This window comes from Meles meles, chromosome 8, assembly GCF_922984935.1.
Source record: "Meles meles chromosome 8, mMelMel3.1 paternal haplotype, whole genome shotgun sequence".
Lineage (NCBI taxonomy): Eukaryota > Metazoa > Chordata > Mammalia > Carnivora > Mustelidae > Meles > Meles meles.
In genome coordinates, this window is record NC_060073.1 from 119,543,278 (window position 1) to 119,559,182 (window position 15,905).

General features: G+C 38.0%; 1 protein-coding gene across 14 annotated transcripts in view; it reads right to left on the bottom strand.

Moving 5' to 3' along the window:
* Window positions 1-15,905, bottom strand: part of CEP126 (centrosomal protein 126) — a 109,466-nt gene that overhangs the window by 89,534 nt on the left and 4,027 nt on the right. For all 14 annotated transcript variants that reach the window (XR_006819952.1, XR_006819951.1, XR_006819950.1 and 11 more), the window contains exon 2: window positions 15,173-15,292. Coding sequence is in view for 3 of the 14 variants with exons in the window: in XM_046015013.1 (XP_045870969.1) it covers window positions 15,173-15,292 (120 nt within the window). In the remaining 11 variants the exon portion in view is untranslated. The remainder of the gene's footprint in view (window positions 1-15,172; window positions 15,293-15,905) is intronic.

A 15,905-nucleotide genomic window follows, 5' to 3' on the forward strand; every position in this document is an offset into this window, starting at 1 on the left:
CTATAAGAAATAAAATTAACCCCAAGAATATATTTTCACTGCTTGACAAAGAAACATGTATCACAGATTGTTAATTCTATACTTGCTAACACTTAAAATTATTTGAAATTCCAAAAACCTATATTGCAAATCTTATTTCCAAATGATTATCTTTTCCTTGACTAGAAAAGAAAGTAAGTGAGAAGTTTAAAACAACCTTTAACACACTACGGGAGGAAAAAACACCCAAACAACAAACAACTATATTCCAATTTGCCACACAGAACTAGTAATGCACATACTACGAAGGGAAACTACTACAATAGTACCTCATCTCTTTTACAGATTTATGTGTCAGCCAAAATAAACATGCCAATACCAATTAACTAAAGTTAATAACTTTTTTAAATGTTTATTTATTTGACAGAGAGAGACACAGCAAGAGAGGGAACACAAGCAGAGGGAGTGGGAGAGGAAGAAGCAGGCTTCCCACCGAGCAAGGAGCCTGATGCAGGGCTCGACCCCAGGACCCTGGGATCATGATCCTAGCCGAAAGCAGATGCTTAATGACTGAGCCATAACTTTTAATCATTAGAGAGTCTCTTAGGTTCTTATTCACATATATTTTCTTTTTCTTTTTAAAGATTTTATTTATTTGACAGAGAGAGAGATCACAAGTAGGCAGAGAGGCTGGCAGAGAGAGAGGGGGTAGCAGGCTCCCTGCTGAGCAGAGAGCCCAATGCGGGGCTTGATCCCAGGATCCTGAGATCATGACCTGAGCCGAAGGCAGAAGCTTAACCCAATGAGCCACCCAGGCGCTCCTTCTTTTTCAATTTAAATTCAGTTAGCCAACACACAGGACACCACTAGTTTTTGATGCAGTGTTCAGTGATCCAGCAGCTGTGTGGAACACCAGTGCTCCTCATACCACATGCCCTCCTTCCTGCCCGTCACCTGCTTACCCCAGCCCTTGACTCTCCCCCCTTCCAGTAACCAGTCTGTTTCCTGGAGTCCAGGGCCTCTCACAGTTTGTCTCCCTCTTTGATTTCTTCCCACGCAGTTTTCCCTCCTTCCCCTGCGGTCCTCCACATTATCTCTTATGTTCCACATATTAGTATTCACATTTATTCTTAGCTCAGATTCAGTTGTAAGAAGGTCCTCTATTTACTAGGTCACAATGTATTAGAAATATAAAAGAGGAAAAGCATAGGAGTTGGTTCTTCTTTTCTTATTTATTTATTTATTAGATTGTATTTATTTGAGAGAGAGCACCAGTGAGCAGGGGAGGGGGCAAGGAGCAGAGGGAGAGGGAGGAGCAGACTCCTTGCTGAGCGCAGGTCAGGACCTGAGCAGAAACCAAGAGTCCCTGCTCAACCCAGGCATCTGGCTCGGGAGCCAGTTCTCAAAGAGAAATACTGACGTCACAAAGAAACAAATTCTGCTTCACGTAAGACGGAGGCAGAGATACTTCCTGCTCGTTTTCCTACTAAGTGCAAATGCAGATCCTGGACATGATTTAAGAAAAAAGAAGAGGACTGTAAACAGGGGAAAGTAGGAAGCAGACCAACTTGGGACCGTGGGGCCTGACCAAGGACTTCATACAGCCCATCAGTGGAAGCAGCAGGCAGTGGGTACAGGTCAACCGGTGTAGCCCCCAAACCAGCCCCGGCTGAAGCTTGCTCTTTGTGCCCCTGAACGGGACAAGGAGAAGCCAGGCCTGCAGACCGCAGGTGAGTGCGGAGCCGGGACTTGCCCGCTGTGAGCCGCACCCCCAGAACTCCGGCTGGAGTGGTGGGCTCGCACTCCTCGCCCTGCAGGGTCCTGATGCCATGAGGCACCCAGCACTCCCCAGGAACAGTCCTAAGGCCACTCGCACTGGGGAGTCCATGGGAACCACGGCAGGGTTCCCAGCGCTCACTACTGCTGCAGTCAGAGGGACCCTTCCGCAGTCAGGTGTCCACCTCCGCCTGTCAGCACAGACACAGTGTCGGCCCCCACACTCCTTCATAGGACAACGCCCAGCTTTTTTTTTTTTTTAAGATTTTATTTATTTATTTGACAGAGAGAGAGATCACAAGTAGGCAGAGAGGCAGGCAAAGAGAGAGGAGGAAGCAGGCTCCCTGCTGAGCAGAGAGCCCGATGCGGGGCTCGATCCCAGGACCCTGAGATCATGACCTGAGCCGAAAGCAGCGGCTTAATCCACTGAGCCACCCAGGCGCCCCAACGCCCAGCTTTTAAGAGAAAACCACTTATTCCAAGAACCAGGAAGATCTCAAACTGAGTGAAAAAACAGATGCCAACACCAAGATGACAGAGATGCTAGAATGATCGGACAAAGACCGTAAAGCAGCCATGCTAATGGTGCTCAATGAGAAATTATGAACATGTGCACAAATGGAAAAATACAAAGTCTCAAAAAGTAGAAGATATCAAGAATCAATATAAAGAAGAATCAACTGAAAATTTTAGAACTGAAAAACGCAATAACTGAAATAAAAAACTCAGTAAATTTATTAGGAGACGCAACAAACAACACGTCAGTTCTCCGCACACTATGTAGATACAGAGGCAGAAGGCAATTTATAAAAATCTCATCAATATTTTTTACAGATACAGATAAGGATATGCTAAATATTACATATAAAGGCATAGGAATTAGAATACCTAAAAGATTTCTAAAAAAGAATCAAGTGGGAGGAATCAGTCTATGTGATTTGGAGACTGACCTTACAGGTACACAATCACAATTCCATAACTACACTTGAGATGGCGACACAATCACAATTCCATACCTACACGATATGGTGGCACAATCACAATTCTGTAACTACACACGATACAGCAGCACAATCACAATCCCATAACTACACACGATACAATTCCATTAACTACACACGCTACGGTGGCACAATCACAATTCCATAACTAGACATGATATGGCAGTACAATCACAATTCTGTAACTACATATTATATGGCTACACAATCACAATCAAAATTAAAGTATTGGTGGACACAACAATATATAGATAAACAGAAAAGAAAACCCAGAAATAGACCCACATGAATATGCTCAACTGAATTTTGAAGATGGGGTCCTAAGTCTTACACCTTATATAGAAATTAACTCACAGTGGGGCGCCTGGGTGGCTCAGTGTGTTTAAGTCTCTGCCTTCGGCTCAGGTCATGATCTCAGGGTCCTGGGATCGAGCCCCGTATCGGGCTCTCTGCTCAGTGGGAAGCCTGTTTCTCCCTTTCTCTCTGCCTGCCTCTCTGCCTACTTGTGACCTCTCTCTCTGTCAAATAAATAAATAAAATATTAAAAAAAAAAGAAATTAACTCACAGTGAATCATGGACTTGACCATGAAATATAAAAATATAAACTTTTAGAAAAAAACAGGAGAAAATGTTCTAGATCTAAGGTTAAGCAAAGAGTTCTTAGCGTTGACACCAAAGCACAATGTATAAAAAGAAAAACAGATAAACCAGACTTTATAAAAATAGTCAGTGTTGCTCCAGGAAAGACCCAGTAAAGAAGATAAAAAGAGAAGCTCCAGAGTAGATGTCTGTCAAAGTATCTAGAATGCATATGGTCCTCTCACACTCAACAGTGAAAAAGCAAGTAATCTGATTACAAAACATACAACAGACACTAACAGAAATGTTATTAAAGAGGATAAGCAGATAGTAAAAATGTGCATGAAAAAATATGGTACATCACTAGCCATTAGGGAAATGAAAATTAAAAATACAGTGAGATATTATAAAACACACCCATAAAAATGGCTAAAATAAAAAAAACACTAACACCATCAATGCTGGTGAGGATGTGGAAAACTGGGATCAATATGACAGTGTTAGTGGGCACAGTCACTGTGAAACACAGTCTGGCAATTTCTTAACACAGTAACATGCAACCATCATGTGATCCCGCAGTTGTACTTCCGGTCATTTATCCAAAGAAATAAAAATTTATAATCACACAAAAACCTATACATGAATGTTTATAGCAGCTTTATTCATAGTAACCCAAACTGGAAATCAGCCAGATGCCCTTCAGTGAAGGAATGGCTAAGCACACTTTTGCATCTGTATCACGGAAAACACACAGCAATAAAATAAGATGAACTATGGACGCACACGACAACCTGGATGAATTCCAGAGTATTGTGCCGAGTGAAAAAAGTCAATTCCAAAAGGTTACATACAGTATGACGGCATTTATACAACACTCTAGAAATGAAAAAACTGTAGAAATCAGGAAAGATTAGAGATTTCCAGGGGTAGGAGTGGGAGGGAAGTGGGTGTCACTATGAAAGGGCAGCACGAGGAATCTTGGCGATGACGTAGGTGCTCTGTATCTTGACTGTAAAGATGTCATGGTTCGGGCCGTGAGACTGAACTTTCATTTTTCAAGATTCTATCACTGGGGGAAACTGAGTAAAGGGTACTATGGGATCTCTATTAATTTTTTACAACTGCTTATGAATCTACAATTATCTTAAAATAAAGACTTTAATTTAAAAAAGAGAAATTTCAGCTAACAGTGAAAGAGAAAAATCTTTAACAGATAAATGCACCAAGCTTACTGTCAGACCATTATCTTGAACTAAATAAAGCTTAACAGCTCAAGGGAAAAACAGCAAGAAATCAAGAATATTTGATGCTTATAATAATCATCCTAGGGTGTAAAGGAATACTCAAACAGTATTTATTATAATCTGTATAAAAGATCACAGAAATGTGCACTGTAATTTAGAAAGACTTATATGAAAAATATAAAAATATAACCCGTAAGTATTCCCTTTCTGACAATGCTCTCCATGTACCGCCCATACCTGACCTTGGGCTCCTACAGACCCTACCCACTCAGTCACAACCCTGCTTCTGCGCTCGTGTTCTCCCCAGGTCAGTAAAACAACATTTTTTTTTTTATTTTTTAAGATTTTATTTTATTTACTTGACAGAAAGAGATCACAAGTAGGCAGAGAGGCAGGCAGAGAGAGAGGAAGGGAAGCAGGCTCCCTGCCAAGCAGAGAGCCCGATGCGGGGCTTGATCCCAGGACTCTGGAATCATGACCTGAGCTGAAGGCAGAGGCTTTAACCCACTGAGCCACCCAGGTGCCCCAACAACTTTCTAACTTGTTCTCTCTGCCACCAGTTGCTTTCATTTCACCCTCCAACCCTTTGCTGTGATGAGCTAAAATATAAATCTGATCATGACGCTCTGATTTTCCTCCTTCAACAGCATCTCCCTAATACTAAGGAAAGGGTTTAATTTCTTTAGCTTGGCAAAGGAGTTATGTTATGTTTCCAACCAACTCTATAATTTCATCTCCTGATACTTTTTCACATTTTCCTATGTAAATGACATAAAATTTTTGTCTTGTATTTCACAACATTAAACGTTTTCACATATTGTCCTCTTTGTGTTAAACATGCTTACCCCTCAGGACCCTGGATAACTCCCGGTCATCCAGTAACACTTTATTCTTCCCGGAGTTCTTCTCTGGTCCTGCAGCATGTGAGTGTGCTCCCACAGACCCACACAGGAGACTGTCACAGTATTTAATACACAGCGTTGCCATCCTTTATTACTTCACTAGTAGCAATTTCAGGGCAAGAATCATGCATTTTATTTTTTATTCTTTAGTATATGACATCTTTAAGTCTCCCAGCAAATATGAGTTTGAGTTTGGTGAGGAAATGGCTATCCTCTAGGACATTGCTAAATGGTCAAAGATTACCTGTAAATATCCTAAATTCCTTTAATTTTCTATTATTATATTATGCATAATACACCCAGGGATATCTCCATATACTGACATCTGACCTAATTTGAATCATTGTATATTTTTTAGCTTACGATATATATCCAAGTGATAAATGTGATAAGTATGACTTATTGCTTAAAGTATAATTCCTTCGTATTTATTCTAAGGGTACATATTTCCTGCTTCATGGGAAACTTCAAACTCTATCATTTTCACAAATAGATAATGCAGATACCCCATTATTTCATGATCAACAGGTATTCATTCCATGATTCTTTAGGTGATTTCCTTCTGCCTTTAGGGTATTTAAGGAATCTTTTTTAATCATAGATTTTAGTGAGTCTTCCCAAGTCCTTGCCCCTCACTTATTACCTGGTAGTCTTTCTTCTCTTTACTTGGGGAATCTTCTGCATTCTGTCCTTTTCTCTCTTATTCTGCTGGTTAGTTACACAGAAATTTTTTCTGATCATCTGAACTTTTAAGCCTATATGCTTACCTTAGTATTTTAAAACTATCTGAAGGTTGAGTTGGGTTCAATATAAAACCCTAGCAAGATCCTGAACCACCTTCTCCCATGGACACAAATTTACAACTACATATGGAATAAGTCCCTCTGAAAGGGACCTGAAAATGGAATGAATGGAGCCTCCACAACAAAAGATAAAAGGACAACATCAGTAAGAGAAAGAGGCAGAAACACAAATTTGCTAGGGGAAAAACGGCACCCCAGTTGCTGTGAGTCATAATCAGAAGGGCTATAAAAGGTATAGAAGGTTTCCTGCACAGGAGAGATGAGCCCCAAAACACTGGTCTTTGAAAATCAACAGGGATTATGTTCAGGAAAACTATAAAACTGTAGGGAAGAGAAAACTCACTCTAAAAGGTTTTTGTAAGGACTCAAACACCAATCTGAACTGCACACAGACAACAGGTAAGAGTGACCCATTTACGAACCTTTATGTGTCTCCCGGAGGGCTGGGAAATAGTAGGGACTCTCCCCGGGACTGAGACAACCGCAGAAGGCCATTTTTGCTGTCTCAGTCGACCTTACTAACTCCAGCACCAGGGAGCAGCCTTTTGGAATTTCCCTCTAGCCTGCTGCTAGCAACAGTGGGTGTGTCCCCAAGAGTCATGCCCACAGTGTGTGCACGGTCAGTAATGTGTCACAGCTGGGGTCAGAGGCTATCTCAGCCTGCTGAAACATGGCAACATCTCAGATGCTTCCTGCAGCCAGACTGAGCTTCCACCCTGCCCACGAGCGTGCACAGCAATGGTCTCACCACAGTAAGAGTGCACACAGGCCACACAAGAGATAGTTCCTGAGTGTCTTGCTCTGGTGACCAGAGGAGACTGTGCTTCTTGGCCTAATAGGACATCTCTCACACGAGGCTACTCCTTCAAGACTGGGAGAGGTTGCTGCCTTGTATAAATATATAGAAACAAACATAAAGCGTTAGGAAAAACTAGGAGAAAGACAAATGTGTTCCAAAAGAAAGAACAAGATAATAGCTTAGAAAAAGCTAAATGAAATGGTAATAAGCAATCTACCTGATAAAGAGTTCAAAGTAATGGTTATAAAGATGTTCACCACACTTGGGAGAAGAATGGATAAACATGTAGCAAACAGAAGTTGTTACTGAACTGAAAACTATGCCAGAAGGGCTCAACAGCAACCTGAATGTAGCTGAACAAATCAATGAGCCAGAGGACAAAGCAGTGGAACCCACACAGACTGAGCGGTAAAAGTAAACAGGGATTAAGAACTGTGAAGATGGGGGTGCCTGGGTGGCTCAGATGGTTAAGCGTCTGCCTTCCACTCAGGTCATGATTTCCAGGTCCTGCGATCAAGCCCCATGTGGGGCTCCCAGCTCAGTAGGGAGTCTGTTTCTCCCTCTCCCTCTGCCTCTCCCCTGCTTGTGCTCCCTCTGTCTGTCTCTGTATCTCTCACCAATGAATAAATAAAACCATTAAAAAAAAATAATAACAGTGAAGACACTGTAAGGGACCTTTGGGACAAGAGCAGGCAGAACAACATTCATATTCTAGAGAACCTAGAAGATGACAACATATAGAAAGAGTCAGAAAAAATATCTGAGAAATAATGGCTGGAACCTTCCTCAACCTGGGGAAGGAATCAGACACACAGACCCAGGAAGCCCAGAGAGTTCCAAATAAGATGAACACAAAGAAATCTATATAAGACATATTATAATTAAAATGGTAAAAGTTAAATATAAAGAGAGACTCCTAAAAGCAGCAAGGAAAAACAATTTGTTATATACAAGGGAAACCCTACAAACTCTCAGGAGATCTTCCAGCAGAAATGTGACAGGCCAGAATAGAGCAGCATGACATAAACTGAAGGTGCTAAACAAACAAACAAACAAAACAACACCTTTCAATAGAGAATTCTCTACAGAGCGAAGTTATCACTCAGACTTGAAGAATAGATTTAGAGTAAAAGGAGTTCATCACCACTAAACGAGCCCTATAAGAAATGTTAGAGAGAGTTCTTTAAGCTGAAAAGAAATGGCACTAATTAATAAGGAAACACAGAAAAGTAAAAACCTCACTGGAAAAGGTAAATATATAACAATGGTAGTAGATCAATCACTTATAAAGCCAGCATGAAGGTTAAAAGACAAAGGTAGTAAACTTAATTAAAAGTACAATAATTAGTTAAGGGAAACATGAGATAAAAAGATAAAAAGTAGGTCATTGAAAATATAAAATGTAGGGGGGTTATAAAAAGATAAAGCTTTGGAATGTGTTTAAAGTTTAGTTGCTATAAACTAAAAAAAGACTGCTATTTACATAGGATATTTTATACGCATCTCACAGTAATCACAAGGAAACAACTTATAGTAAATCCCCCCCAAAAAAGAAAAAAAGGAATCTAAACATAACACTACAGAAAGTCACACCACAAAAGACAAAAAAAGAGAAGAAAGGAACAAAGAGGAACAACAGAAATAGCCATAAAACAATTAACAAAATGGCAATAAATGCACATTTATCAATAATTATTTTATATGTAAATGGCCTAAATTCACCAATCAAAAGAGTAACTGAATAGATTAAAAAAACCAAGACTTATCTGTATGCTGCCTACGAGAGACTAGCTTGAGAAATAAGCACACATGGAACTGAAAAGTAAAGGAATGGATAAAGATATTTCATGTAAATGAAAATGAAAAGAAAGCTGGAGCAGCTATACTCATTATCAGACAAAATACACTTTAAAACAAAGACTATAACGTGAGGCAAAGAGGGCACTGTATAATGATAAAGGGGTTAATCCACCAAAAAAATATAACATTTATAAATATATATGTACCCAGTATAGAAGTACCAAAATATATAAAGCGAACATTAACAGACTTAAAAGAGACAAATTTAAAACAATACCCTAATAGTAGGAAACTTCAATACCCACATTTCATTTATGGATAGATTATTCAGACAAAATAATCAATAAGTTAACATCAGCCTCCAAAAACACATTAGATGAGATGGGACTTAATATATACAGAACATTCCATCCAAAAGCAGCAAAATACACATTCTTTTCAAGTGCACATAAAACATTCTCTAGGATAGATCACATGTTGGACTACAAAACAATCTCAATAAATTCAAGAAGATTAAAAACATATCAAACATCTTTTCCAAACATAATTGTATAAAACTAGAAATTACAAGAAGACAAATGGGAAAACTACAGATATGTAGTTACAGCATGTTACTGAGCAACTACTGGGTAATAGAAGAAATTAAAGAAGAAATTTAAAAAAAAAAAAAACCTAGGGAGAAATGAAAACAGAAATATAACATGCCAAAATCTATATTCAGCAAAAGCTATTCTAAGAGGGAAGTTCATAGCAAGACAGATCTTCCTCAAAATACAAAAAAAATGTTAAACAATCTAACTTTATATCGAAAGGAACTAGAAAAAGAAGAACAAAGTTCCAAACTAGTAGAAGGAGGAAAATAAGTTCAGAGCAGAAAGAAATGCATAGAGACCAAAAGGATAGTAAAAAAGATCAATGAAACTACTAAGAGCTGGTTCTTTGAAAAGATAAAACAAAATCAGCAAACTCTTAGCTAGATTAACCAAGAACAGAAGAGAAAGAGAACCCAAATAAATACTAGAAATGAAAGAGGAGAAATTACAACTGACATTACAGATACACAAAGGATCATACCAGATTATTGGGAGCAATTATACTTCAATAAACTGGAAAATCTGGAAGAAATGGATAATTTCCTAGAACATACAATCTTCCAAGACTGAATCATAACAAAATAAAAAATTAGAACTGACAAATTATTAGTAAGGAGAATGAATCAATAATCAAAAATCTTCCTCCAAAACAAAAGTCCAGGACCAAAAGACTTCACTGGCATATTCTACCAAATATTCAAAGAAGATTTATTATGTATAATTCTCAAACTCTTCCAAAAAAATTGAAGAGGAATGAAAGCCCAAACAATTCTACAAGGCCAGCATTTCCCTGATACAAGAACCAGACAAAGACATCACAAAAAAGGGAAAACTACAGGCCAATATCCTTGATGAACATAGATGGAAGAATCATCAACATATTTTAGAAAACCAAATCCAGCAATACATTAAAAGGACTATACACCAGTTTCAAACGGGATGGATTCCTGGGATGTAAGGATAGTTCAACATCAGCAATCAGTTAAACAGATTCATTACATTAACAAAATGAAAGATAAAAATTATATGATCATCTCAATAGATGCAGAAAAAGCATTTGACAAAATTCAACATTTATGATAAAAACTCAAGTGGGTAGAGAGGGAAAGTACCTAAACATAATAAAAGCCACATATGATAATCCCACTGCTAATATCATAATGGTTATCCTCTAAGAACAGGAGCAAGATACGGATGCTCCCTCTTGGCACTAGTATCCAACAGAGTACTGGAGTCCCAGCCAAGTCAACTAGGCAAGGAAAAACAAGGCATTCGAATCACAAAGATAGAAACAATATTGTCACTATTGACAGATGACATGATACTATATACAGAAAACCCTGAAGAATCCACCAAAAAAACTGTTAGAATAAATAAATTCAGTAAAGTTGCAGGTTACAAAATCAATATACAGAAATCCATTGCATTTCTATTCACTAATAATGATGCGTCAGAAGGATAAATCAAGAAAACAATCCCATTTACAACTGCATCAAAAAGAGTAAGATATCTGGCAATTAATGTAACCAAGGGCATAAAAGCCCTTGACACTGAAAGCTGTAAGACACTGGTGAAAGAAATTGAAGACACAAATAAATGTAAAGGTATTCTATGATCACTGATTAGAAGAATTAGAAGAATTCCATACCACATAGAGCATGGAGAATGTCCATACCACATCAAGCAACCTACAGATTCAAAGCAATCCCTATCAAAATACCAATGGCATACTTTGCAGGACCAGAATCATTCTAAAACTTGTACGGAATCACAAAAGATGTCAAACAGTCAAGACAGTATTGAGAAAGAACAGAGCTGGAGGCATCACACTGCCGATATCACACTATACCACGAACCCATAGTAATCAAAACGGGATGTTATTGGTATAAAGAGAGACACACAGATTAATGGAACCGGATTGAGAAACCAGAAATACACCTACACATATACAGATAATTAATGTATGACAAAGAAGCCAAGAACATACAACAGAGAAAGAACAGTCTCTTCAATTAATGGTGCTGAGGAAACGGAAGAACTTCATGCAAAAGAATGGAATTAGACTACTGTCTTACACCATACACACAAATTAACTTACAATGGATTAAATACTTGAATGTAAGACCTGAAGCCATAAAACTCCTACAAGAAAACACAGGCAGTAAGCTCCTTCATGTTAGTCACAGCTATTGGTTTTTGAAAGCAAAGGGAACAACTACAACAAAAAGCAAAAATCGACAAATGGAACCACATCGAACTAAATGCTTCCGCACAGCAAAGGAAACCGTCAACAAAATGAAAAGGCAGCCTGCTGAATTGCACACCATAGATCTGACTCTCAAACCATATATCCAATAAGGGGTTAACATCTAAAATATGTAAAGAATTCAGGCAACTCAAGAACAAAAAAATGAACAATTTGGTTAAAAATGGGCGGAGGATCTGAATAGAAATTTTTCCGAAGACATACAGATGGTTGACAGGCATCTGAATAAGATGCTCGACACCATTAATCACTAGAGCAATTCAAGTCAGAACCCCTGTAAGAAATCACCTCATGGCAAGAATGACTGTTATCGAGGAGAAATCACAGCCATTGGGGAGGATACGGAGAAAGGGGAACTCTTACCCACTACTGCTGAGATTGCAAATTGGTGCAAACACGATGGAAACTCACATGTAGATTCCGCAATAAACGAAGAACATAACTACATTATGACCCAGCTATTCCGTTACTGGATGTTTATCTGAATTACATAAGAACAGTAATTTTAAAAATATATGCATTCTTATGTTCACTGCAGCAGTAATTAAAATAGTCAACATATTGAGTGCCTATCAGTAGATGAATGAAGAAAAAGATACACTGATACATTGGAACACTACTCAGCCATAAAATGTGATGAAATCTTGTCACTGGTGACAACATGCATGAAACCTCAGAGTATTATGTTACGTGAAATGAACCAAAAGGAGAAAAACAAATGCCACATGATTTCACTCATATCTGAAATCGAAAAACACAAATTGAAGAAACAAAATTAAAACAAACTTAAAACTATCTGAAGCTCCTTTTGCACACTTCTTAAAATCTAGGGGCATCTGGGTGGCTCAGTCAGTTAAACATCTGACTTCGGCCCAGGTCATGATCCCAGGGTCATAGGATCGAGCCCCACATCAGGCTCCCTGCTCCACGGGGAGCCTGCTTCTTCCTCTCCCTCTGCTGCTTCCCCTGCTTGTGATCTCCTGCTCTGTCAATTAAATAAGTAAAATCTTAAAAAAAAAAAAAATTGAAAAAACAAAATTATAACAAACTTAAAAAAAACTAAGACTTCTATAACAAACAAAGACTTTTATAACAAACTAAAAAAAAACTGAGACTTCTTTTGCATACTTCTTAAAATGTATTTCAATTTTTTTCCTTATGAAATCACATTAAATCAGATTGCCATTTCTGAAGTTTAATAATAGAATAAACCATTTTTTTCTCGATGCAATGCTTTATTGGTGGTACTCAGCCAGTTATGCTCATTCGGTACATAAATGCCTGTTCAGTTACTGACCAAAGACAGTTCCAAAATTGAAAATTAAAAAAATGTAGGAAATAGTTAATTTCTTTACATGTATGTCTATCTTAAGATCATTTGGTCTACATAACAGCATATTGGAGAACTCTGGGAGGACGTGATCCAGTGAACTAATGTTGTAAAACAAAACAAAAGGGATGCTGTGGAGGCAAGAGCAAGAAAGGGAAGTCCCAGAATGCCAGTTACGCATTAGGCCTAAAGATAACCATACATACTGGGGCAGTGTCTACTGAAGGAAGGGGTGAAGGTAGAGGTCTGGGGAGTAAAACAAAGGGGACTCCCTTCCATAGATACTGAATGAGAGAATAGAAACCCTGAGAATGTAATAAAAACATATAAGAAAAATACTGGCAAATAGGAAGGCCAAGCAGTAGCAAATAACCAGAAAATTACAATGTGTGTAATTTTAAGCAATTGATGGCAATAAATAGAGAAGCTGATGTTGTGAACATTTTCCTTTGAAAACTACAAGGGACACAGCACTGTTAATGTCAAAACATAACTCACTAAGAGTGGAAGGGGAACGTTTCTGCTTGTAAGAAAAATGGTTTTTTAAAGAAAAACAGTGTGACCATAATGTAAGTGGACAGCAAGCTTAGATGATGTAAAACATAAATGGACAGATATTGGCAAGGTCAAAAAGGCCATGATGATAGACATATTCTGAAATTAGGAAGTGCACAAATAATTTGGCTCCCTTTTAAAAAGGAAAATGATTAGCTTTAAAAAGAAATTTTAAAGTGTCTTTACACAGCACTGTAGGGTAACAGAAAAATAAAACATAAATTATATTAGAAAATGTTCTGCCTCTTAGAATTTTAATCCAAAATTTGTCTTCTTTTTACATTAGAATTTTGTTTTTATAAAGAGAAAAGTGTTTGATGAGAGAAAACAGGAAGGTACTTTGTGCTATTTTACAAAGTAGCTCAATTATTAAACACACAATTGACAAATATTAATTATAAAATAAACTAAGGAAGAAGCACCATTAGTCAGTGTGATAAATATTTTCCACATGTTTTCAACTATTCCTAATATTACCTTTTTGCTCTACATAATAATCCCTTGAAGTGGATGCTATTATTTCTAATCATAACTGAGAAACCAAGGCTCAAACCAAGAGATTAAATTGCTCTAACTCATGGAATGGGGACTTAAACCTAGATTTCTGACTCCAGAGCCCATGACTGATTCAACATATGACTATGCATCTTTACTGAACACCTGTCATGTGCCTTTTATATGCCCCCAGAGATAAGAGGTAAGAGAAAAACAGTAAGACACAAATACAAAACACAAGCTTCATTAAGTAACTTCAACTACACCAGATAATGAAAGAGTTAACCTAAAGAGAAATACAATGCCAGAAAAAAGTCACAGGTAAACACTTCTGTATTCCCCAAACAGGATTTGCAACACATGCCCAATGATGTAGTTAATACACTCTAGGGATGTGCTATTGATGTACTGACGAAATACAGACAAGGTAGCGAAAACATTAATAATCTGTCTAAAAAACAAAATCTAATTATTCAAAGAAATCTTGAAAAATGGTGAACAGTGACTGGATGGTTCCTACTTCTACTTTATTAGGCTTTCAGCGTAGAAAGCTTTCTTTCTTTTTTTTTTTTATGGTTCACGATATTCTTTGCAACCTATTTCCACCATTATTTACATCTTCCCCCTTTTTCTGATTGGATGAATGAGCATAGCTATCTAGAAAAATTATATAGAAGTGCATAGTAAATTAAAATCAAATTTCATTCCATTAGAGACCAAACACTAGTCATCTTTTACTTTACCATGAAAGGACACAGAAAACAAGGAATACAGCACATTTTGCAGCCATCCTATGGCAGTGCAACAAGAAGTTCTATAACAAGAAAGACTGCTATGGCCCCACGCAGTGGAATGAGCACAGCACCACCTTCGTGCTTTAGGCAGAGACACAGTAAAAAAAATTCATGAAGGCACACAAATCTCGATCAGTGTTTTACAGATAAAGCAATGTCATGACTTAGGTTCATAAAATGCTACGAAGTAGAGAAACTATTAACTTAAAATGACTCTGAATTTCTGCACTTATGAAGAAAATACAATTACTTACTTTTTTCTCCGGTTTGATTCCACAAAATATTTACGTGCTCGAATTCGACATATTTTTTGTTGCTGCAGCAGTATTTGACGCTCTTCTTCTAGATTTTTCTCCAGATGCATTTTCATATCTCTAATGATAGCACGAAGTTAAGGACACGGCCTTTACCTCCAGGGGATGAGGGTCAGTGTTGCCTGATAAATATGATTATGGCCTCATACTAAGGATGTGATGATTTTTTGTGGAACAACTCATAGGCGTACGCGGTAGTGTTAGTATGTGACCAGCAAATGTTCTGTGTAAAAAAAAAAAAAGCTGATTTGGCATTAGAACTGAACATATATCTTACTTTCCCTGGGAAAAAAAAATTGTACTTTTGGACATCATGAGCTCCGATAAGGAGACTGCATATATATCTTATGCATCTTCTCATTCATTATGAACCTCCACAAAATCTGCCAAATGCAAATCTGATTGGATTTCTCATTCTTTGTTGTTTTCTTAAAGCTCCCTGTCACACATGATAAATTCCAAATCTCCTATTATATAAAGCATTACAATCTGGTCTGTATTTTCAACTTCAGTTCTCAGCACTTCCCTGCATGAACCCTACAGCCCCGCACACAGAGACACTACAGAACTAGCCACAGCACATCATGCCATCATCTCCCAGTACAAGCTTGGCCAACTCCACCTGTGGTTCAGGGCCACGTGGAGCAGTTTCCCTCCTCTTTTCTAGGAGAAA